The 20,896-nt window shown below is 37.7% G+C and overlaps 1 protein-coding gene across 8 annotated transcripts in view; it reads left to right on the top strand.

The window, feature by feature from the left end:
- The window catches only part of CADPS2 (calcium dependent secretion activator 2), a 546,904-nt gene that overhangs the window by 383,085 nt on the left and 142,923 nt on the right, over nt 1–20,896 (top strand). For 4 of the 8 annotated variants that reach the window (XM_056118152.1, XM_056118156.1, XM_056118154.1 and 1 more), the window contains exons 10-13: nt 182–290; nt 1,946–2,155; nt 13,062–13,198; nt 14,597–14,784. In XM_056118152.1, the coding sequence (XP_055974127.1) occupies nt 182–290; nt 1,946–2,155; nt 13,062–13,198; nt 14,597–14,784 (644 nt within the window). The remainder of the gene's footprint in view (nt 1–181; nt 291–1,945; nt 2,156–13,061; nt 13,199–14,596; nt 14,785–20,896) is intronic. The other 4 variants (XM_056118153.1, XM_056118157.1, XM_056118155.1 and 1 more) reach the window with 1 other exon arrangement.

Raw genomic sequence — 20,896 nt, forward strand, 5'->3', positions numbered from 1 at the left:
TGGCAAAAAATTAAAATTTAACATAAATTTACCCGTGACGTATTCAATATGCCAAACACAGTAACAACAAGTCTCACGAAGGAGACGTTACTTGGCCCACTCGAGCAAATCGATGAACAACGGGAGGACCGTGACCGTGATAAATTTAATGCAACTAATATACAAACTTTTTCTTATGCAGGTTAGCCAGTACACCTTTGCTATGTGCAGTTATAGAGAAAAAAAATCTGAACCACAAGAACTAATGCAACTTGAAGGCTACACTGTGGATTACACAGATCCCCACCCAGGTAATTCTAAATTAAAAATCTTTGCCCCTGCTGTTAAGATATATGTGCATATCTATCAAACGACTTGTGTCTTTTATTACAGGTTTTAATTCAGTGACTATGGCATATATTGAATTTACAATCCTCAACAAGATTTTATGAGATTCATATTTTATGTCTTTGATGATTGTGCCATTTTTGCCATATTTCATCCTGTATTAGTACTAGGGTCATTTGTGAACTTAGTTTAATAAAAAATTTCATATGAGAAATATCAGCTTACAGAAAATGGGAGCCACAGGATATAAAGGACAGAAAGGGCAAAATGAGTTATTCTATTGTAGTCCATAAATTTTCTCTCCAATGGCACTTTCTTGTACTTTCCTTGTTCCTTCCTGTTAGTAATGGACTCAATACTGCTATCTAAAGTTGGTGAGGTGGTAACTAAATGTAAGTTGAAATTCATACACCAAGATTATTAATTGTTTTTTGGTTTTGGCATACCCGGCTTGCTCGGGGATTACTTCTGGTTCTGTGCTCTGAGTTCAATTCTGATAGTTAAGGGAACCATATGGGCCGCCAGGGGTTGAACTGGGCTTAGCCACGTGCAAGGTAATCCGCTGGACTCTCACTTTGGCCTACGCCAAGAGTATTACTCATTAAGAAACATATACTCATATGTATTAAGGGATTAAATATTTCATTAATAAATATGCTGATAAATATAAATGAATATGGAGGTATTTAAAATCTAAATATGCACTCAGAATCCCTAATTGGGTAGAATTAAATGCAAAATCACATCTCTAGGTATTTAGAAAGGTGATTCACCATACAAGTGTCATTTCTGCTTGTCTGCCTTTAGTTTTCCTTTTTAACTCTGCAAATTCTCCCACCAGTCGAATGAGAGTTTTGTCGATAGAGAAGATTTTCTTCACTGGTATGAAATAGTCAACTATACTGTATGTTTGTTTGTGGGGGTTGGGTGGGGGAAATGTGTTAAAGACTGCACTCCACATCCTGGACTTTCACTATTTAAAACTTTCAAAAGTTTGCCATTATTTCCCTTTAATTCTTCATTGTGAGTTTGGTCCTCACTGAAAATCTATTTAAGGCATTGAGCTGTTAATAACCACGTAATTCTTTTCTATTAGTTCATTTAGTGCATAAAATTAAAATCTACCAATTCTCTTTTTTTTCTACTTTTGTAGCAAAGGCTTTATTTAAATTGGCTTTATTATCATTACTATTACTGAATCCCAGTGAGATACAAAGTTTCAAAGATCAAGTTTCAGTCAACAATGTCAACACCCATCCCTTCACCAGTATACATATCCCACCATCAGTGTCCCCAATATTATCCCTCCTCCCACCCCCAGCCGCCTCTACAGCAGATATTCTTCCTTCACTTTTCTCCCTCTCCTTCCCTCTCTCTCTCCCTCTCTCTCCCTGTCTCCCTCCCTGTCTCTCTCTCCATATCTCTCTCCCTATGTCTCCCTCTCTCTCCCTCTCTCTCTCCCTCTCCTCCCCCCCCCTGCCTTCCTCTTCCTCCCTCCTTCCTTTTGATCATTATGGCTTGCATTACAGATTCTGAAAGGTCATCATATATGCATCCCTTTACCTACTTCATCAGTCCAACTGTCTCTTTTGATGAATGATCTCTTTCACCTCCATAGGGCTCCAGGGTGGCCGGATGTTCTTCAATGCTGTTAAAGAAGGGGACACAGTAATATTTGCCAGTGATGATGAACAAGATAGAATATTATGGGTTCAAGCCATGTATAGAGCCACAGGTCAATCATACAAACCAATTCCTGCAATTCAGACCCAGAAGATGAATCCTAAAGGAGGAACTCTTCATGCAGATGCTCAGCTTTGTAAGTTTTGTTTAAAATAATTTGATTAGCAATTAATATTAATAAGAGATACAATTATCTGAGATAAATCTGAGACAGATTTGATCATTGTTATAGTTTTCATAATTAACTGACTCCTAATTGAATAAAAATAGTTCTTTATTAGCCACAAATCAGTTATCTAATTTTTCGCTGAAATCTGGAGTAAATAGAGTACCTGTGGTGGCCATACGTAAATTGGCCTAGCATTGAAATGTCTCTGGGAATCTTTATTTGACTTGATCTATACATGACTCCTTGAGCACAAAAAAATTATTATTTCTTATTGAATCTTATCAGTTCTTTAGAGATTGATGGTTGGCTTTACTTAATGATTATTAAATCATGATTTAGTGCCAATAACTTGAGTGGAACTTGTATCATTTGGCTTAGCATATATTTTCACACTCATAGATTGTATACATCATGGAATACATGCATCATTGAATGTTTCTACTGTATTTCATTGATCAATAGAACATGAAAAGATCACTGTATTTTGGCAGAAGAATTTTAATATTACCCTTTGATATTACGTATTTGGAAAATTCCATATTTGGAGCCCTATACTCATATAAATGATAATGAATTTTGTGCATGCAATATGTATGTTATTGATCCCTCTTAATATGAGTGTAATTTCTCATATTGATAAATAAACAACACTATATAAATAATTTTACAAGCATTTTGCCATCTAAATAGGGATTGCTGTTACTGCATTACATGGGTCATCCTTTTTTGTTGTTAGATTTGTGTTTAAGATATGTTTTTGCTAACATTAACTTTTTTTCTTTTGTTTTCAAAATACACTTTTAAGAAAATCCTCGAAAACTTCAAAAGAAAGTTTACCTTAATTGTATTTTTAATTTTGTGGAATGATCCTATGGAAATAAGAACTACCAAATTAAAGTGGCATCAGTAAGATTCCAGAATACTGGAATAATGAACTTTCACTTCCTAGATTTGTTCATACATCCCCAAAAGATAAGAGAGATTCTTTCTGTTGCTGAATAAGAAAAAAAGAATGTCATTAAGACTGACTTCTTTTTCTGAATATCCTTATTCTTGTCATTTCAGTCTGAAAATTTTAAATATTGAGAATTTATAAATTTTAATTTATGGGCTATTAATATTGTTTAATTATCAAAACATTCAAACAGATTTAATAATCATGAAACCAAATGTTTTATTTGCTTACATTTTGCAAAACTGTTTGATTTCTCCTGCGACAAATCACTTTGTCTTAAATATTAAGCTCACTTATTATCTTCTATTCAACACACTTTATTCTCAAGATTCCTCTCCAAGGTACTCACTTCTTAACATGCATTTTTTTCTTACCCTACTTTTCATGTATCAAACAACTATTTTATTTTCCTTTGAGTTACCCTTCTGTATTCCATCTGGTCACCTTAAACAAAGGCACTTTAGCCAAAAGAAATATGAGCTCAACTCTAGTTATCCTTGTGTTTTAGAAGTTAAAGTATTTGTCCTTGAATTTAATTGAAGTGATACATTACTTCATGGAGAATAAATAAACCTTCCCATAGATTACATTCATTTCTCCCCTCCTGGCCTCTGGACTTCTAATGATCAATACTTCCTCCTTCATTGATTATCTGTTCCACAAGACATTATTATTTTTATTATGGCTTTAAACCACCAGTGCCTTTTAAAGTTATTTAAATAACTTAAGACAGTAGTATATGTTTATCTGTGTAATTACCGTTTCAAGATGCCACTATGACAGAAATAAGAATGATTGGGATATTTGGTTTGGTTAGGTTTGATTGGAGGGCCACACCCAACAGTGCTTAAAATTTATGCCTGGCTCTATGCTCAGGAGTGGCCCCTGGTGAAACCATTTATTGATCAGGGTTTCTTGCAGTACAAGGCAGATGCATTAATTTTGTATGTCTCTAGTTCCAGAATAATTGGTCTATGAGAGATAGCACAGCAGGCAGGGCATCTGCCTTGTACGCGGCCGACCTGGGTTCAATTCCTCTGTCCCTCTCAGAGAACCCGGCAAGCTACCAAGAGTATCCTGCCCGCACGGCAGAGCCTGGTAAGCTTCCAGTGGTGTATTCAATATGCAAAAAAAATAACAAGTCTCACAATGGAGACGTTTTTGGTGCCCGCTGAAGCGAATAGATGAACAATGGCAGGACGTTGCTATACATCATTGTGATAGTTCTCAGCCTCAGCACCATGCATATTTGGGGTTAGATAATTTTGATTTCATAGCTGTAGGAAGGGCTATGCTGCACATTATAGAATATTTGCCATCATCACTGGCTTCTACATACTTCCAGTTGAGTTCTTTCTTTCTGCCAGGTCTGACAACCAGAATACTTTCAAGCAATTTTCATTCTCTGGGAGGCAGGGCTGAAGATGGAGAAAATTCGCTTCCATTTGACAACCACTGACTTGAAGGTTGACATTGAGAGAAAGTCACCTTCCTTCATTGCTGTACTGGAGAGTAAATAATATCCAAAATACAAATATCCGAAGATTCTCAGAGCTCGTGTTATATTCCAGCTTACTCACAGTGGAAGAAAAATATTTTAAAGCCACTAACCCAAAAGCATGAAAGCAATGACTCTCTGATACAGAATTAATGAATGATCAATCTAAATAGCCAATTGATTTAGATATCCATATAATCTCTTTCTTTGCAAAAACTTCTGTGGTGTTGGCTATCAAATGCGTCAGGGTTATATTGCTCAGACTGGGGGTTCAGGGGCAACACCTGGTGGTGCTCGGGGGAAAGCAGTGCTGGGGATCAAACCAGGGACTCCAAGATAGAGGGCATGTGCTCATTTTTCTTTTTTTCTTTTCTTTCTTTCTCTTTTTTTCTCTTGGATCCTGCTCTGCTCTCAAGGATTACTCTTGGTGGGCTTCAGGGAAGCATATGTGGTGCTGGGATTTGAACTGGGTCAGCCGCCTGCAAGGGAAGCACCCTACCCGTGTACTATCACTCCAGCCCATGTGTTCAGTTTTACAGTTATCTCACAAAGCACAACAGGAACTTGTACTCAATGACATAGCACTGTAGCACTGTACTCCCGTCGTTCATCTATTTGCTTGAGTGGGCCCAGTAACATCTCCATTGTGAGACTTGTTACAGTTTTTGGCATATCAAATGCACCACTGGGAGCTTGTCAGGCACTGCCATGCAGATGGGATACTCTCAGTAGCTTGTCGGGCTCTCTGAGAGGGATGGAGGAATTGAACCTGGGTCAGCCGTATGCAAGGCAAACCACCCTATCCACTGTGCTATCGCTCCAGCCCCCCTCAATGCTGTAAGAGTTTTTTTTTTGAAAGCAGACCATCTTGTTTTATTTTTTCTTATAAAAGGGGGAAAGAAAGGAAAACACAGAAATGTAGCCTGACTAGTTCAAAGTGCTGATCACATACTTTACATACAAGAGACTAGATTTGATCTCAGGTTCCTGATGGTGCACTGAGCACCAGCAGATGAAGCCCAAAGTATATGTTTTTTTCTCACCCCAGTGAGAATATTGGCATGACCTTTTCAGAAAGGCCACTGGACAACTCCAAAGAGTAGTGTTATCCACTGTATTGCCCACCTTCCTTGGTTTCCATGCCATTCCTTTTTTGTATTTCTCGATCATCGCTTAGAAGAAAAACTTTTGTAGTAATTTGTACAAACTAAGACAAATCACAAAATGAAAATGACACAGAAATGGGTATTTCTTAAAACCAATTAAAATGTGCTTTTTCTTTTATTTGCTAACCTACAGCTGGTAAGGGTAAGTATTTTCATGATTTCAGTAATATATTTAGGAGTATCATGATCTTGATTGATATGTTAGTCTCCTATTGTCTATGTTAAAACAACATGTTAGTTCGCATGTTGCTAGACTAACTTTACCTTTTTCTTTGTTTTGTTTTGCGGATCCCACCCAGGAGGGCTCAGAGCTTGCTTCTGGCTTAGTGCTCAGGGATCACTCTTGGGAGGGTTCAGGGGACCATATGAGATTCTCAGGATCAAACCCAGGTTGACCACATGCAAGACAAATGTCCTACTCACTATAAGTCCATCCCTAGCCTTACCATTATGCTTTAAAAGTATATTTATTTGCCGCAACAGAAAAATAGAAATCATGGTAGTGGGGAATGTGCACTGGTGAAGGGATGGGTGTTTGATCTTTGTGTGATTGCAACCCAAACATGAAAGCTTGTAACTTTCTCACAGTGATTCAATAAAATTAATAATTAATTAATTAATTAATTAACCTTAAACAAGCGATAGCACAGCGGTAGGACATTCGCATTACAAGCGGCCAGCATGGCCGACCCGAGTTCGATTCCTCTGCCCCTCTCGGAGAGCCCGGCAAGCTACCGAGAGTATTCAATATGCCAAACACAGTAACAACAAAGTCTCCAATGGAGACGTTACTGGGCCCGCTCGAGCAAATCGACGATCAACGGGAGGGCCTTTACCTTTACCTTACCTTACCAAACAAAAAATAAACATGATTAACTACTGGAGAAAAAAAAAAGAAAAATAGAAACCATGACAATATCTCCAGGTGGCTAGGGACCCCACCAGCTTTCTCTTGCCACCCACATTCAGTGGTTTCAGGCCTCTTCCCAGACCAGGGACAGCCAATGCCATGGGCGCACAAAAGAGGAGACGAGGGCTACCAGGCTGATTGGTGATCAGTTGCCATTTATTCAATTCTCCCCACGTGCCTGCTCCAGTCTCACCAAACTCCCTATTCTAGTCTCACACTGGCCCTCATTCCTGTCTCCTCCTGTCTCTCCAGTTCTTCGTTCTGTGCTCCCTCTCACAGCCAGCCACATGCCTCATCTCTCCAAGCACATGCTCCTGCAATCTTCCCCTACATTCATCTCCCTCTGTCCCCCTTGCTTGTCTTGTCTCTTGGTGCTCCATCTTGCTGTCTTGATCTCTCTCTCTCTCTCTCTCTCTCTGCTGCCTTGATCTCTCTCTCTCTCTCGGCGCTCCATCTTGCTGCCTTGATCACACTCTCTCTCTCTCTCTCTCTCTCTCTCTCTCTCTCCCCCCTCTCTCTCTCCCCCTCTCTCTCCTTTTCCTTCTCCCTCATCTCTCTCTCTCTTCCTCATCTCTCTGTCTCTTCCCAAATCCCCACGTTTGAGAGAGCCACCACATCCTGTTAGGTAGCACAATCAGTATATCAAAGGCCCTTCCTAATCACCCATCAGGCTCAGCTCCATGGTGGAAATACCACCTAGGGGTGTTTCTCCTCTCCTTCCAATAGCTTAATTAAAACATCTTAATTACATCTTAATTCTAATTCTTAGTTATTTTGTATGGACACAGTAAGAAATACAATGAGCTTATAGGGTGGCTCTCCTGGCTACATCTCACTATGGATCCCAGACTACAGCGCTCAGGCCAGAATAATCTTTCTTAATCCTCACAGGGTCCTAATCTAGATGTTACTTTTTGGATCATGACAGAATTTGTCCATGACCATGCTTTTAACTTATAATTATTGTTGCTCTTTGGCCTGGCCCATTTTGATGCCAGTATAGTTCACTGCTTGCCCTGGATCCATCCAGTGCCTCATTGGGACCCTGCTTTGGGGGTACTAGGAAGTAAGGACAACTGAGCCTTAAGATAAGAGAACAGATGCCCAGGGATGAATACCATTTAGAGTCAATTAACTCCCAAGTTACAAAAACGTAACTCCCTCTCTCTGTCTCTCATTCATCAAAAGATGATGAATGATGAATAGTCATCTTCCTGTGTCTATACAAAAAGGACATTGCCTGAATTAACTATGCAAAGGACTTAAAGGGAAGAGAAAAGCAATATTTCCAAGTTAAAGAGCACAAAGAAAGAGATTACAGAGAAAGAGAGGAATGGGAGCACTGTGATGGGAGTAACACAATAAACCTAAGCTCCCTGTGGCAAGGCAGAAAGGACAAACCAATGTTATCCTACAAATATCTATCATACATGCACTGCATTGTAGCCCTGTCGTCCTGTTTTTCATTGATTTGCTCAAGTGGGCACCAATAATGTCTCCATTGTGAGACTTGTTGTTACTGTTTTTCGCATATCTAATACACCCTGGGGAGCTTGCCAGGCTCTGCCGTGCAGGTGGGATACTCTCGGTAGCTTGCCGGGCTCTCTGAGAGGGGCGGAGGAATTGAACCCCAGTCGGCCTCGTGCAAGGCAAACACCCTAACCACTGTGCTACATACATGTACGCATAAAATAAAGTATGAATCTTTTAAAAATAGCACACAAAAGATGATGAATATTAGATCAGAGAGATAGCTCTAGGCATGTGGAGGCCAAGGTTCAGTCCATGATCTTTCAAGTACTGCCAAAAGCAACTTTTAAGCTCTACTGGGTTTGTCCCCCTCCCACAAAAAAAGGGGGGAGAAAAGTAAATAAAAATTTTAAGCTTACATATGTGGCATTATTTTCATAATTTAAAAAAATCCAATTAAAACTATAGGTAGGGCCAAGAATGTGACTCAGTGGAAGACCATGTGCATTCATGTGTGAGACCTTGGGTTCAATTACCAGTACCACAGAATTATAAAGAAATATACCTAAAATATTTACCATGAATTCATTTAATTTGATTACAGGCGCTTCTTCATGTTCTCTATTTTCTGAAATTTCTTTGAAGTATCTATTTTATACCTGAAAACAATGTAGTTATTTTAAATCTAAACATATATATGTATATGTTTGTATATATATACATACACATGTATGTATACATATATATCCACTAGTCAAATCAAAATAATAAATTTTAAAGCTTATTGGGAGAAAATTTTTATTATTCTTTGTAAGATCTGGATGATGGTGACTATGACTATTGTAATTATTGATTTCCTGATAGGAAATCTTTTTACTTATCTCATTAGTAAAAAACATGTATAGAAATTCTAAAGAAATAAAAGTGGGTTATGTCACTCTATTTTTTTTCCCTCAAAATAGTGTACTGCTTTTTACCTAACAAGTATTCTATTATCTTACTTCAAAATACTGTGCAAACATCTTGCTTTTCTTTCTTCTTACATATGTGTGTAACATACTACAATCTGCATTTTATATAATTCAAGGCTCCATGGTATAATTGAACTTCCATTTGAAAATGAATGTTAATACTAAGCCCAGCAGGAGCCAAAGACAGAGTACAGTGAATAAGGTAGTGCATGCATTCCCTGAGTACTGCCACGAGTGACACCTGAGCAAAGAGCCAGGAATAAGCCCTGAGCAATGCTAAATGTGACCCAAAGAAAATCAAAAAGAAACAAACAAAAATGAACCCACTGAAGTTACATTCTGAGATCCTTCAGGCCATATAAATTTATATGTTCAATTTTTATGAGCTTATTTTTCTGATTTGGTAGAGTAAGTTAAATGTCTTTTGTAGATACGATATGCCTTACTTTACACTGAATATATTATTCCAAGTAAATGTTGAATATTGGGTTACTTTGTTTAGGTTTCTAGATCTGTCTGTATGTATTGATTAAAACTGACATCTTGTGAAAATATGACTCATATGCTTTTTGCTACTGAAAGCAAAATGTTTAGACCCATATCCATGTTTAATCAATTTAACAAAACCATGCTATTATTTGTGCCAATATTATAAGTGTGAACAAACTTCTATTTAATGAGTCTATCAGCAGTTTCTCTTTGACCTAAAGCATAAAACAGGCATATACCAGACAGGATTAGCTAGACAAAATTTTTAAATTTTACATACTTGCTCTTAAGGCCAATAAGGATTCTCTTAATAAAAGAAAGATGTTATCCTTCTTTGTGCCGCTTTTAGCTTTCTAAAAGACCCATTTTTTTTTTTAGATTCAGATACCAATTGACAGCTTCAGGTACCAATACTGTACAAATTTCAGGATCAATGAGAATTTACGTTATAAGCCAAAATGAGATGTGGGTCATGGTAAATTTACCTAATGAAAACTCTTCACCAAACCATACTTTTAAGCCAAATTCTATTTCAAAAAGTCCATCCACTACTACATTCAGTATAGAGTTGACCAGAGGAGAAAAAGAGCTCTCAGCAAACAGCAGTTTCTTGGTCCTTTGGTGCTTGAGTCCCAAGACACCTTTGAGTGGTCTCTGGATGCTAATAGAGGCCTTATCTTCTTGTCTATTTGCTCCCTTGTGCAATCCTCCCTACATTTTTCTCTTCTCCCTGATTGCTCACAACAGTAGCAACAAAAAATGATTGTCATTACTATTAGTTACAGAAGAAGGAAAAACATTTTGATTTAAAATGTTCATCGGGGCCAGAGTGATAGTACAGCAGATAGGTATTGAGTTTGAACGCAGCCAATATGGATTCTATCCTTGGCATTCCATATGGTCCTTTAGATTTTAGGGGGTAAAGTGTGATAATTATTAGAAAATATTGTGCAAAAATTTTTTATTCACATATGAGTCGGAAAGTTTTACCATGTTAATAATTATATTATAATTATATTTCATGAAGAAAATAATAATAAATTACTTTCATATTTTCATTTGAAAATATTCACCTGTAGAAATAAACAGTAGGTTCTTTTTAGGAATTTCTCCATATTAAAAACTACCTATTGTTTTATTTGTGCATATGATTTTTATTGAAGTAACATTGTTTTGTAAGACTATCATTTTTAGGGGCTATAGTAGCAGACCTTTTCTAAATAGATGATGCTAGCATGCTATACCCATTGTCAGAAAATAAGAATTTTCTGTAAAAACCTTTGTTTAAAAGGGAGAATTACAGATTTTCTCTGAAGTGATATTATTCTACGTTAGACAGATAAGTCATTAATGGGTGTTATTTTTAGCTTCTTGTTATGACCTTCTAGTGAAAGAAATAATGGGGGAAAACTCAGCAGATGTTATATAAAACTAATAATTTAATTTCAGGAAGGTGATACAAAAAATGTTTTTACTAAAAGAAGTGGAAAAATAAAAAATTGATATATTTGAAAGTGTGAATATTATTAAATGTAAAGGAATATATATGTTACTTTCCCCATAAATCATAACCTCATATATTATATCATCAGTGAACTACCATTCCTTGCCAAGTTGTTACGTTCACATTTTTATACATTTTTGATAGGAGATATAATTGAGTTTGTGAATTTTGTCCTAAAAACGTGAATCTGAAGACCCTTCAACTTGAATTACATAGTTCTTTCATCCACAAATATGGCTGAAAGTTGAACTTGACAGGGATCAATATGATCTGGGCTAAATAACTAAATGTGACTGATTATGTTAGCATCATGTCCACAGATCAATGCTGAGTTTTATTATCAGTCTGACTCTATAATTGAGTTTAATCGATAAACTTTTGTCTGCTTCCCTTTGCAATTTTAGGATTATACATAGAGCTTTCTGAAACTGCATTTAGCTAACATTTAGGATCTGCTGCTTGTGATGGTCAGAATAAGATCTTTCTGGGAATTCTCAGGAACAATAGAGCCTCTATCATTGTGAGGAGAGTCCACTTTTATCTTGCTCTGTGATTGCTTGCCCAACACATGCTGCATTTCTAACAGAGCTAATGTAGTAACACCCCAGCACTCCTTTTGGGTAGTAAGGGGCGCTCTCTCTCTCTCTCTCTCTCTCTCTCTCTCTCTCTCTCTCTCTCTCTCTGTAAAGAACTGACATTGAAAACTTTGACAAAACGTACAGTAATGAAAGCAATCATAAAAGCCTGCCTTCTGATAAACCCGCAGGGTCTACATGTGTTGAAAGATGCAATCTGTAACGAACAATAAATTTGGACCTTTGATTGAAGTGCCATTTGGGATGTTACGCTTTGTCTACACATTTGCACAAACATGATGCTCCCTTTTTCATGTGTCTCAAACTTGAAGTTTGAGAGCATTCATTGCCATTTCTGTATTAACGTTAGTCCCATTAAAAGCTCTATACACAAAAAAGAGAAAGAGAGAGAGAAACTGGAAGTGATCCAGCTGAAGCTTATGCGTTCAGTTCTGCCCTAGATTGCCACTTGGAAAGCGGGCTTTTAACCATCACTTTGAGGGTTTTTATTGTCGTTGTTGTTGTTATGAATAGACCAGGGTTCTTTTCCAGTCACTTTTTTCCAGTAAATGCATACTTAAAATGCATCAATTTTTCTTGACATTTGAAAATTATTCTTGTGAATGGTTATTAGAAATAGGTTTGAGTGAAAAGTTTTCTCACTTCATCCTAATCCATTCTATACATTTCCCCCCTCTCTTTTATTTTGTTTTAATTTTGGGTCCACACTCAGTGGTGCTACTCTCAGCTTTGTGCTCAGGGGTTACATCATGTTGGGGTGTCATATGTTGCCAGGGAGCAAATCCGGGTTTCCTACTAATGAACTATGTACCCTAGCTGTTGGTCTATCTGTCCAGCCCTTCCCTCTCATTTTAGACTCTTCCTGAAAGTAGACTATAGACCGAACATGATGGCCACTCAATACCTCTATTGCAAACCACAACACCCTAAAAGAAAGAGAGAGCAAAAGGGAATTCCCTGCCACAGAGGAGGGATGGGGTGGGAGGGGATGGGGTGGGGGGTGGGGGTTGGGAAGGCTACTGGGTTCATTGGTGGTGGAGAATGGGCATTGGTGAAGGGATGGGTACTCGATCATTGTATAAATGAAACCCAAGCACGAAAGTTTGTAAGCCTACAATTGTACCTCATGGTGTTCCACTAATTTAAAAAAAGGCCTGCAATATATACTACCATGCAGAATTGTTGTGTTCATATTTATGTACTAGAGAGTAGTCTCCTGTTATGTGAGATATGCTTTTTGTGTTCTTCAGAAACTAAAGTTTTTGTCAGAAGTTGCCATATTGAACCAGAGGAACAAATCTTTGTGCTTTTCTGACTATACAGATGCAGACCGTTTTCAGAAACATGGTATGGATGAGTTTATATCCGCAAATCCTTGCAAGCTTGACCATGCCTTCCTTTTTCGACTACTCCAGAGGCAGACTCTGGATCACAGACTGAACGATTCCTATTCTTGCTTGGTGAGTCACTGTTGTTTAACTAGTTCCCTACATCTGAAGATGAAAGATTTTTAAAAGTGAGAAATAGTTGTGATGAGGTGATATTTTATTTCCAAATCATTTCATATCTCTAGTTAGAATTAGGGAAAAAGGATTCCAATCGATTGGTTCCCAATTTGAAAATTATACACTTAGAGTCCACCACTGTGCCACTCGATGGACAGGAGATTAGACTCAGGCAGATGCTGAACCTTAGTTTCTCTGTCGCTCTGGTTAAGGTAGAACCAGAATGAAGGTGGAAATGAAATAAAACTTTAGTAAAGAATTTTTTTCTAATATAAAATCCTCCATGATAGGATTTACTGATATCTCTCTGGACATTCAGGATCGGGGATTGCACATAAAAGGAAAGCTTTGATTTTATGTGACCCTCAAAATATCTTTTAACTTCCCCATAATAAGAATTTATTGAGGTAGCTCACCTAGAATTCGGGGTGTGTTGAAACTAGTCAAAATTTTGGATATAAAGACAATTTTCATTTCAAGGGAATGTCCTTCAAATGTGAGCATTAGAACATGGGCATAGAGGATTGTGTTTCTTCCCAAGGTTTCAATATTGTCAGTGGCAATTCATATGGAATTTTTCTCATAAAATCTTTATGTTGCACTTAATCTCTTGGCTACTGATTATGGTAGCTGCGTGCAATAAAATTGCATTCTCTTTGAAGCAGGATTTTAGTCAAGATGTGTTCCAGCTCATCAGAGATATTTCAGTTGGCAGGAAGAAATGAAACAACTATTGCCACAGTCACAATAATGGTTCATTAATTTATTTATAGACTGTTTATCCAGCACCTCTCATTCAATGCGTCATTGTGTACTTGAAACCTGCTTTAGCTCAAACTTTACAATTATATGGAGGTTAAAATAAAAGTATCACAAAACCCTGTCATATCTTTCTATGAAAAAACAAAGATTCAAGTGCACATAATTTTTCTTATAGTTCACATTGTAATATGCTTTTGGTAGCTAGATGATTTTAATTACAGTGTTTTATTATTCACTTTAATTGGTTTATGTACAGATTGGCTCCGAGGGGGATGTCACTCATTGTGTACTGGTCATGTAGGTTCCATGAATAAATTTGACTAATTTTGAATGACAGCAAGGAGCAGTTTGTATAGACTTTGCTGTTACAGTAATGAGAAATATAAACACTGGCTGCTAGTGTCCCAGATTGGACCCCAAATTGATGACATTGTCTCTGCTGACAATAACGTGAAACATGCCAGTAATAAAAACTTTTTTTAAAAAAAAAACACTTCAGTTCAGCTTCTTCTTATAATGTCTAACCTAGTACTTACTAGAAAAGAAAACCCTGGTGTTGAAAGGAAATAAATTTTCTTTTTTCTTTTACAGGGTTGGTTTAGCCCTGGTCAGGTCTTTGTGTTAGATGAGTACTGTGCCCGTTATGGAGTAAGAGGCTGTCACAGACATCTCTGCTACCTTGCAGAGTTGATGGAACATTCAGAAAACGGTGCTGTCATTGACCCAACCCTGCTCCATTACAGCTTTGCATTCTGCGCCTCTCATGTGCACGGCAACAGGTATTTTTACTTGCAAACACACGGTGAAATGTCTAGGGTTGACTTGGGGAGAGAGAAAGATGTGCTTTGCCATTATCACCTAGTAACAGATTTTAAATAGCAGACACTTCTTGCAATAGAGGAATAAAAACACACACAAAAGAAAAGTGTACATCAGTATGCTATTGATTTAGGCAGGCTGCGCTTTCTGTTTCTTTCTGCCATTAAAGCCACTTGAGACAGTGAGGATATCTGTGAGATTCGAAGTTGTCTTTTAGTTCTTATGCACTGCTTAATAATGGGGTTTGCACAGCTTAAGTGCCATCTGAATTTCATATGTATGTCTGAGTAGGGATTGCTGCTACTTCTGTGAATAACTAATGATCATTGCTTTTCCTGTGTGAAATAAGCTTTCATTGATAACACAGGATAAATACAGGGGTTATGTACAGAATATTCTCAGTCCCTTCCCTCATCTGCACTTGAGAAACAGGGATCCCCTTTAAGCATGCTGAGCCAGTGATCTTGCTTTACCAAAAAGACCCTCAAACTCACATAATATCAGACATAAACACACACACACACACACACACACACACACACACAGAGAGAGAGAGAGAGAGAGAGAGAGAGAGAGAGAGAGGAGAGAGAGAGAGAGAGAATGTGAGAGGTGTGTATCTCAGAGCTTGAAATTCTCTGGTTCACTTTCCTTTTTTGTCTCTTTATCCTGATCTTGGTTGGCTGCTTTCAAAGGCCACCACCCTTATAACATCAACATCAAACTTACAGTATGAAAGTTTGATGCTACAAGTTTGATGCTTCAAACTTGTAGCATCAAACATGGAAATATAAACAGGAAATCTCTCCTGCTTATATTTCTATTCTCCCAACACACTCAACTGTGCTCCATCAAGCTTCATAATAAAGCATAATAGACAAAAAATTTTGAGGTCACACCACCTGGGTTCAAATCAAAACTCATCAACTAGGTAAGACATGCAAGCTTCTTAATCTATTTATTTCTCCACTTTCCTATCTGCAAAAAAAGAAAAGAAAAAAAGCAAAAAGGACATAGCAATCTAGAAGTCATGAATTATGATAGGAATTTGCACAGGTATATATATATATAAGGTAAAAAAGGTAAAGGCCCTCCCGTTGATCATCGATTTGCTCGAGCGGGCCCAGTAACGTCTCCATTGGAGACTTTGTTGTTACTGTGTCTGGCATATCGAATACTCTCGGTAGCTTGCCGGGCTCTCCAAGAGGGGCGGAGGAGTCGAACTCAGGTCGGCTATGTTGGCTGCATGCAAGGCAAACGCCCTACCCGCTGTGCTATCGCTCCAGCGATATATATATATATAAATATATAAATATATATTTATTTATATATTTATATATATTTAAATATATATTTCTATATATTTGCATATATATATGCAAAACAAATAGACAGTGCCTGGCACTGTTAGCTGTTGTAGTCTCAAGCATATTTTACATGCCCATCTTTTTTTACCACCAATATTTGTTTTATTTTCCCAACTTCTCAGCATTCAACCTGACTTCCATATTCTCTCTTATCAGTAAGACTTCTAGAAATGAATTACTGTCCTCCAGCTTCACCCTTCTTACTCTCATTGAAAAGTTGACTGATATATGATATATCCAAGACCCTGAATTTCTTAAGATATAGTGTTAGTTGGGAACAGAAAGAAAGCATAGGATTTAAACCACTTACCTTGTATGCAGTTGACTGAGAATTGAGTCCCTAGCACCAAAGCATATGGTTCCCTAACTACTTCAAGGAATGACCCTGAGCACAGAGCCAGGAGTAGCCCCTGAGCAACACCATATGAGGACCAAGCACCCCCACATCCCACCAAAAACAAAAAGAAGTAGAAAAATGTACCATTAATTTGGCTCTCTACTTTCATGATGGGGGCTGGAAAGTCACACTCAGTGGTGCTCAGGGATTACTCCTTGCTCTGTGCTCAAGGGATTGTTGTGTTTATGGGGATCAACCCTGAGTTAGCTGTATGCTTCACAAACACCCTACACACTATGCTATCTCTCTGACCCCCAATTATTTGTTTTTTTGTTTGTTTTTCATTCCAGAAACCTGACTTTTTTTTTTATAAATTTATTTATTGAATCACCATGAGAACGGTTACAAAGCTTTCAGGTTTAAGTCTCGGTCATACAATGATCAAACACCCATCCCTTCACCAGTGCATATTTCCTACCACCAAGAACCCAGTATACCCCTCATCCCACCACCTCCCCCTATTTATGTGGCAGATAATTTCCACATTACTCTCTCTACTTTGATTATATTCAATATTTTGACACCAGGCCCACCATTATTATTTGGAATTTTCCCCCAATGCTCAGACCTGCCAAAAAGGCAACATTAGACAATTTGTTTTCTGTTGCTTATTATGAATATCATATGATGTCACACAGCTGCACAATCTTGGAATTCTGAAATTTTAATAATTAAGTTTGGAGTGATTTCTGCCAAAAGTCTCTGGGTTCCGAGATTTGTGTGCCTCTGGGATCATGACCATTAAGGAGCCTAAGAAGCAGTCAGAAGAGTCTCAGGGTCTCATCAGGGCCCACTTACTTGTGTTTAAGTGTAACTTTGTTAATAGTCCCCGCTCCTTTGGGCTCAAGTACCAAGTAGTGTTTTTTCCCTCACATTTGTTCTTAATATTGATTTCTTATTCCTGAAAATTCTCTTATTTCCACAACTTCAACTATTGACAGTTGTTGGCTTAATTGTTCCACTGTGCTTAAATGGGTATATAAAACTAAACCCATTATGTCCCTAAACCATGCTGTATGACCCATTTAAGCAGCATGCCTGACACAAAGTGAGTATGTAGTATATGTTTAACTAACAAATGAGAAATTAATTATTTTTATTTTCATTTCTCAGTAATTACTCATTTATTTTTATTCACCATTTTTTTACTTAGATCAAATTTGTTGTCAATATCATTGATCTGTCTTCAGGACTTCCCTTAATTCTAATTCACATTTTTTTCTTTATTCACCTATTACTCTCTTCTTCCCATAGTAATCTAGCAACCAACCTCTTTCAGAATTGTAAATTGATAATGGAAGTGGTACAAGAACTTTGGTGGTGTGTGAAAGTGAGGGTTATACAGTGATTTAAAACTTCTGAAATTTACATAGTATTACAAGTCAATGGACCATCAGTAAAATACAAAAAAGTTACTTCTAAAGAGACAAAATTATAAATCACCATTACTATGTTTCTTCAAAAATACTTGAGTTTTATTTGTTTACTAAATTTACAAATACATTCCAAGCTATACTGTGAAAGTATTCCCCGGAGCATGTTGTCCTCTCTCCTATCTTATATTCAGTGTCCTTATCCAGCACAACAAGCTTATTATTCTTCAGTGTTACCATTTATTCCAATTTCTTCACAGCTGGAGATCACAAGTCTAAGTCATCTACAAAACATTTTGTCTATATTTTCCTGATAAACTTCATCATGTGTGCTTACATGTGACAAAACACACATACACACAAATGCACCTGCTTTTATTCAGCTGAATCAATTTTTTTATATTGTACCAAATCATTGTTTTTATCTGACTCTTTCTTTAGTCTGCTTTTACCACTCTGGAGAAGTCCAGGTTCTCTCTTGAGCCTGCATTTCTTTTTCTCTCTCCTGGTATCTATCTGAGTAAATTTCTTTCAATAAAAACTTTTGCTTTACTAAAATAAATAAATCACTTTTGGGGAAGCAAACACTGGTTCTCACTCACCTGCCATCTGCCATGAGTCTTAATGCACTTACTTGTCTATGACTGGGTCCTGTTAAACATATCTTGAGTTAAAGTCACCACTATTGCCATTTCTCATATCACAAATTCAGATTGATCTTCATCAGAGACTCTGGTTTGGCTTCTATCTCTTTGTGGAACTCATCCTGACTTGTAAATCTAGAGACCTTTCCACATGGTAGTCTTTTTTTTCCCCCACAACACCATCTTAGCTAATTGGGGGCGTGTGGGAACTGTCCAGCAGATAGTCAGAATGACCAACATTCAGTGTAAGGGACCCCCTGACTAAAACTTTCTCTTGTCCCCTGACTCTCTCTTAATTTCTCCCGGGCAATGGATATCCTCAGACGGTCCTGACAGTTGACATGGGAATCCAAATTGCAAGAGATGGAAGTTGCAACCAGATAAACCCCAAAAATGTTCTATAATCAGATGATTTTTCATTATTAGCAGAGAAAAATCAATTGAACCTCAAGAAAGAAATTTCAGTTAAGACACTCCCAAAACATAAGTGTTTGAGACACATTTTAAGATTTAATTGAAAGTTTCTGAGAAAACGTAAAAAACTGCTACCACTGCCCAAGAGGCACCTGACTTGAATCTGTATGTTGCCATAGTGACTTTCATTCTGGAAAGCTATTGTTTTCTTCATAAATGATAGCTATAAAGTGAAGTTAAAGTTTTGTTTAGGTTAGTGTGTTTATCATCAATATATTGCACACTAAATCCATTTTCCAGGTTTAATTACATTCATAGTCCAGCATCTCAGGATGATGTTTTACCTGGATGTAGGTCACATGTAGCATTATTTATTTCAGGTTTCGTATAGGGGTGACATTCAGCGGTGCTCAGGACTTTCTTCTGGCTTTGTGCCTCTGAGGTGATGTGGGGATAAAACAGAGCAAATGCCTTACCCTCTGGGATCTCTCTGAAGCTCCATCAGTCTGAACCAAAAACAAAAAAGAAAGATGTGAAAATTCTGGAGAAAGTTTTATTTCAGTTGAGGGTGGAAACTATGTAAGAGACGCTGAGTTGTGTGGCACTTCCTGTAATTTCATTTTTGTTTCACTGGGGGCCACACAGGACTTACTCCTGACTCTGTGCTCAGGGATCACTCCTAGTGGAGCTAGGGAGACTGTACTTGGTGTTCTCATATCTGAGTCGGAGAGCTCAAACCCGACTCAGCTCTATGCAAGTCCAGCAGATTAGCTCTGTGCTCTCTCTCCAGCCTTCGTGGAAGTTTTAGAGTCTAAGAATCATTCTAAAGCAGCATGTATTCGCATTATAAAGAATAAAAAAAAGGAGAAAGATCTTTGCTTGAATCTTGGCTCTGAAATTCTGCAAGCTGACCCAGATTGGGTAAATCACTTAACCTTTCTGAAATCCCGAGTATACAGGTAAAGGGAAAATTATTACTGGGAAGGGACTGAATAATTAGGAAGTACCATAACAGTATTGTTATTATTCTAAGACTTTTTCCTTTGTCGCCCAGCCACAAGGATGAAAACTGTGAAAGGAGGGAAAAAATATCAAAAATGGATAGAAAAATCTGGCTTTATGTGGCTCCAGAACTAGTGTGCTGGCCTTGTAAAAATAGGTAGCACTGCAATACCTTATGTTCAGTTGGAATATTTTGGTGTTTGTACTTATTCTCTCAATTTGGTTACTGATAGAATATTTAGGTTTTGGCAACCTCTTCTTGTGAAATGAGCCTGTCTTTTCTTTGTCTACAGCATCAGATATTTATAGACTTTCATTGAAAATGCTGTCAGTGTCAAAAATGCCTTTGCTTCTGTGTTTGCCATCATCTCTCTTTTAAGATAGCTTTTACATCTGTCAAGTTACATATTTGGGGGCTGAACCTGAAGTACCTCTGCCAAAAATTCTAAACAATGGGCCAGCACCGTAATACAGTGGGTATTCAAGGCTTGCCTTGAACTGCTTACTTGGGTTCGATCCTCTGAACCACATATGGTCCCCTGAACCCCACTAGAGGTGATACCTGTGTGCAGAGCCAGGAGTAAGCCCAGAGCAGCACTAGGTGTGCCCCTGCAAAAATAATTATGAAGGAAAAAGGAAAAAAATGATCGCCTGCTATTGTCAGCTGAGGGGAATGACAACAGGGCTTTGAATCTAAAATTTTCCAGGCACACCGTCTGTTGCCTGGCATTGAGCTCTGTGTGTTTCTTCTGTGCAGATACATCTCTAAGCAACATTTTGAACATTTCAGGAATATAATGGGGGGGGGGGGGAAGGAACGAAAGAAAAAGTTAAACAGAAAAATGTCTGTACTAATACAAAGATGAAGGGAGAACGAG

Source organism: Sorex fumeus, unplaced genomic scaffold (assembly GCF_029834395.1).
Source record: "Sorex fumeus unplaced genomic scaffold, SorFum_2.1 ptg000037l, whole genome shotgun sequence".
Classification (NCBI taxonomy): domain Eukaryota; kingdom Metazoa; phylum Chordata; class Mammalia; order Eulipotyphla; family Soricidae; genus Sorex; species Sorex fumeus.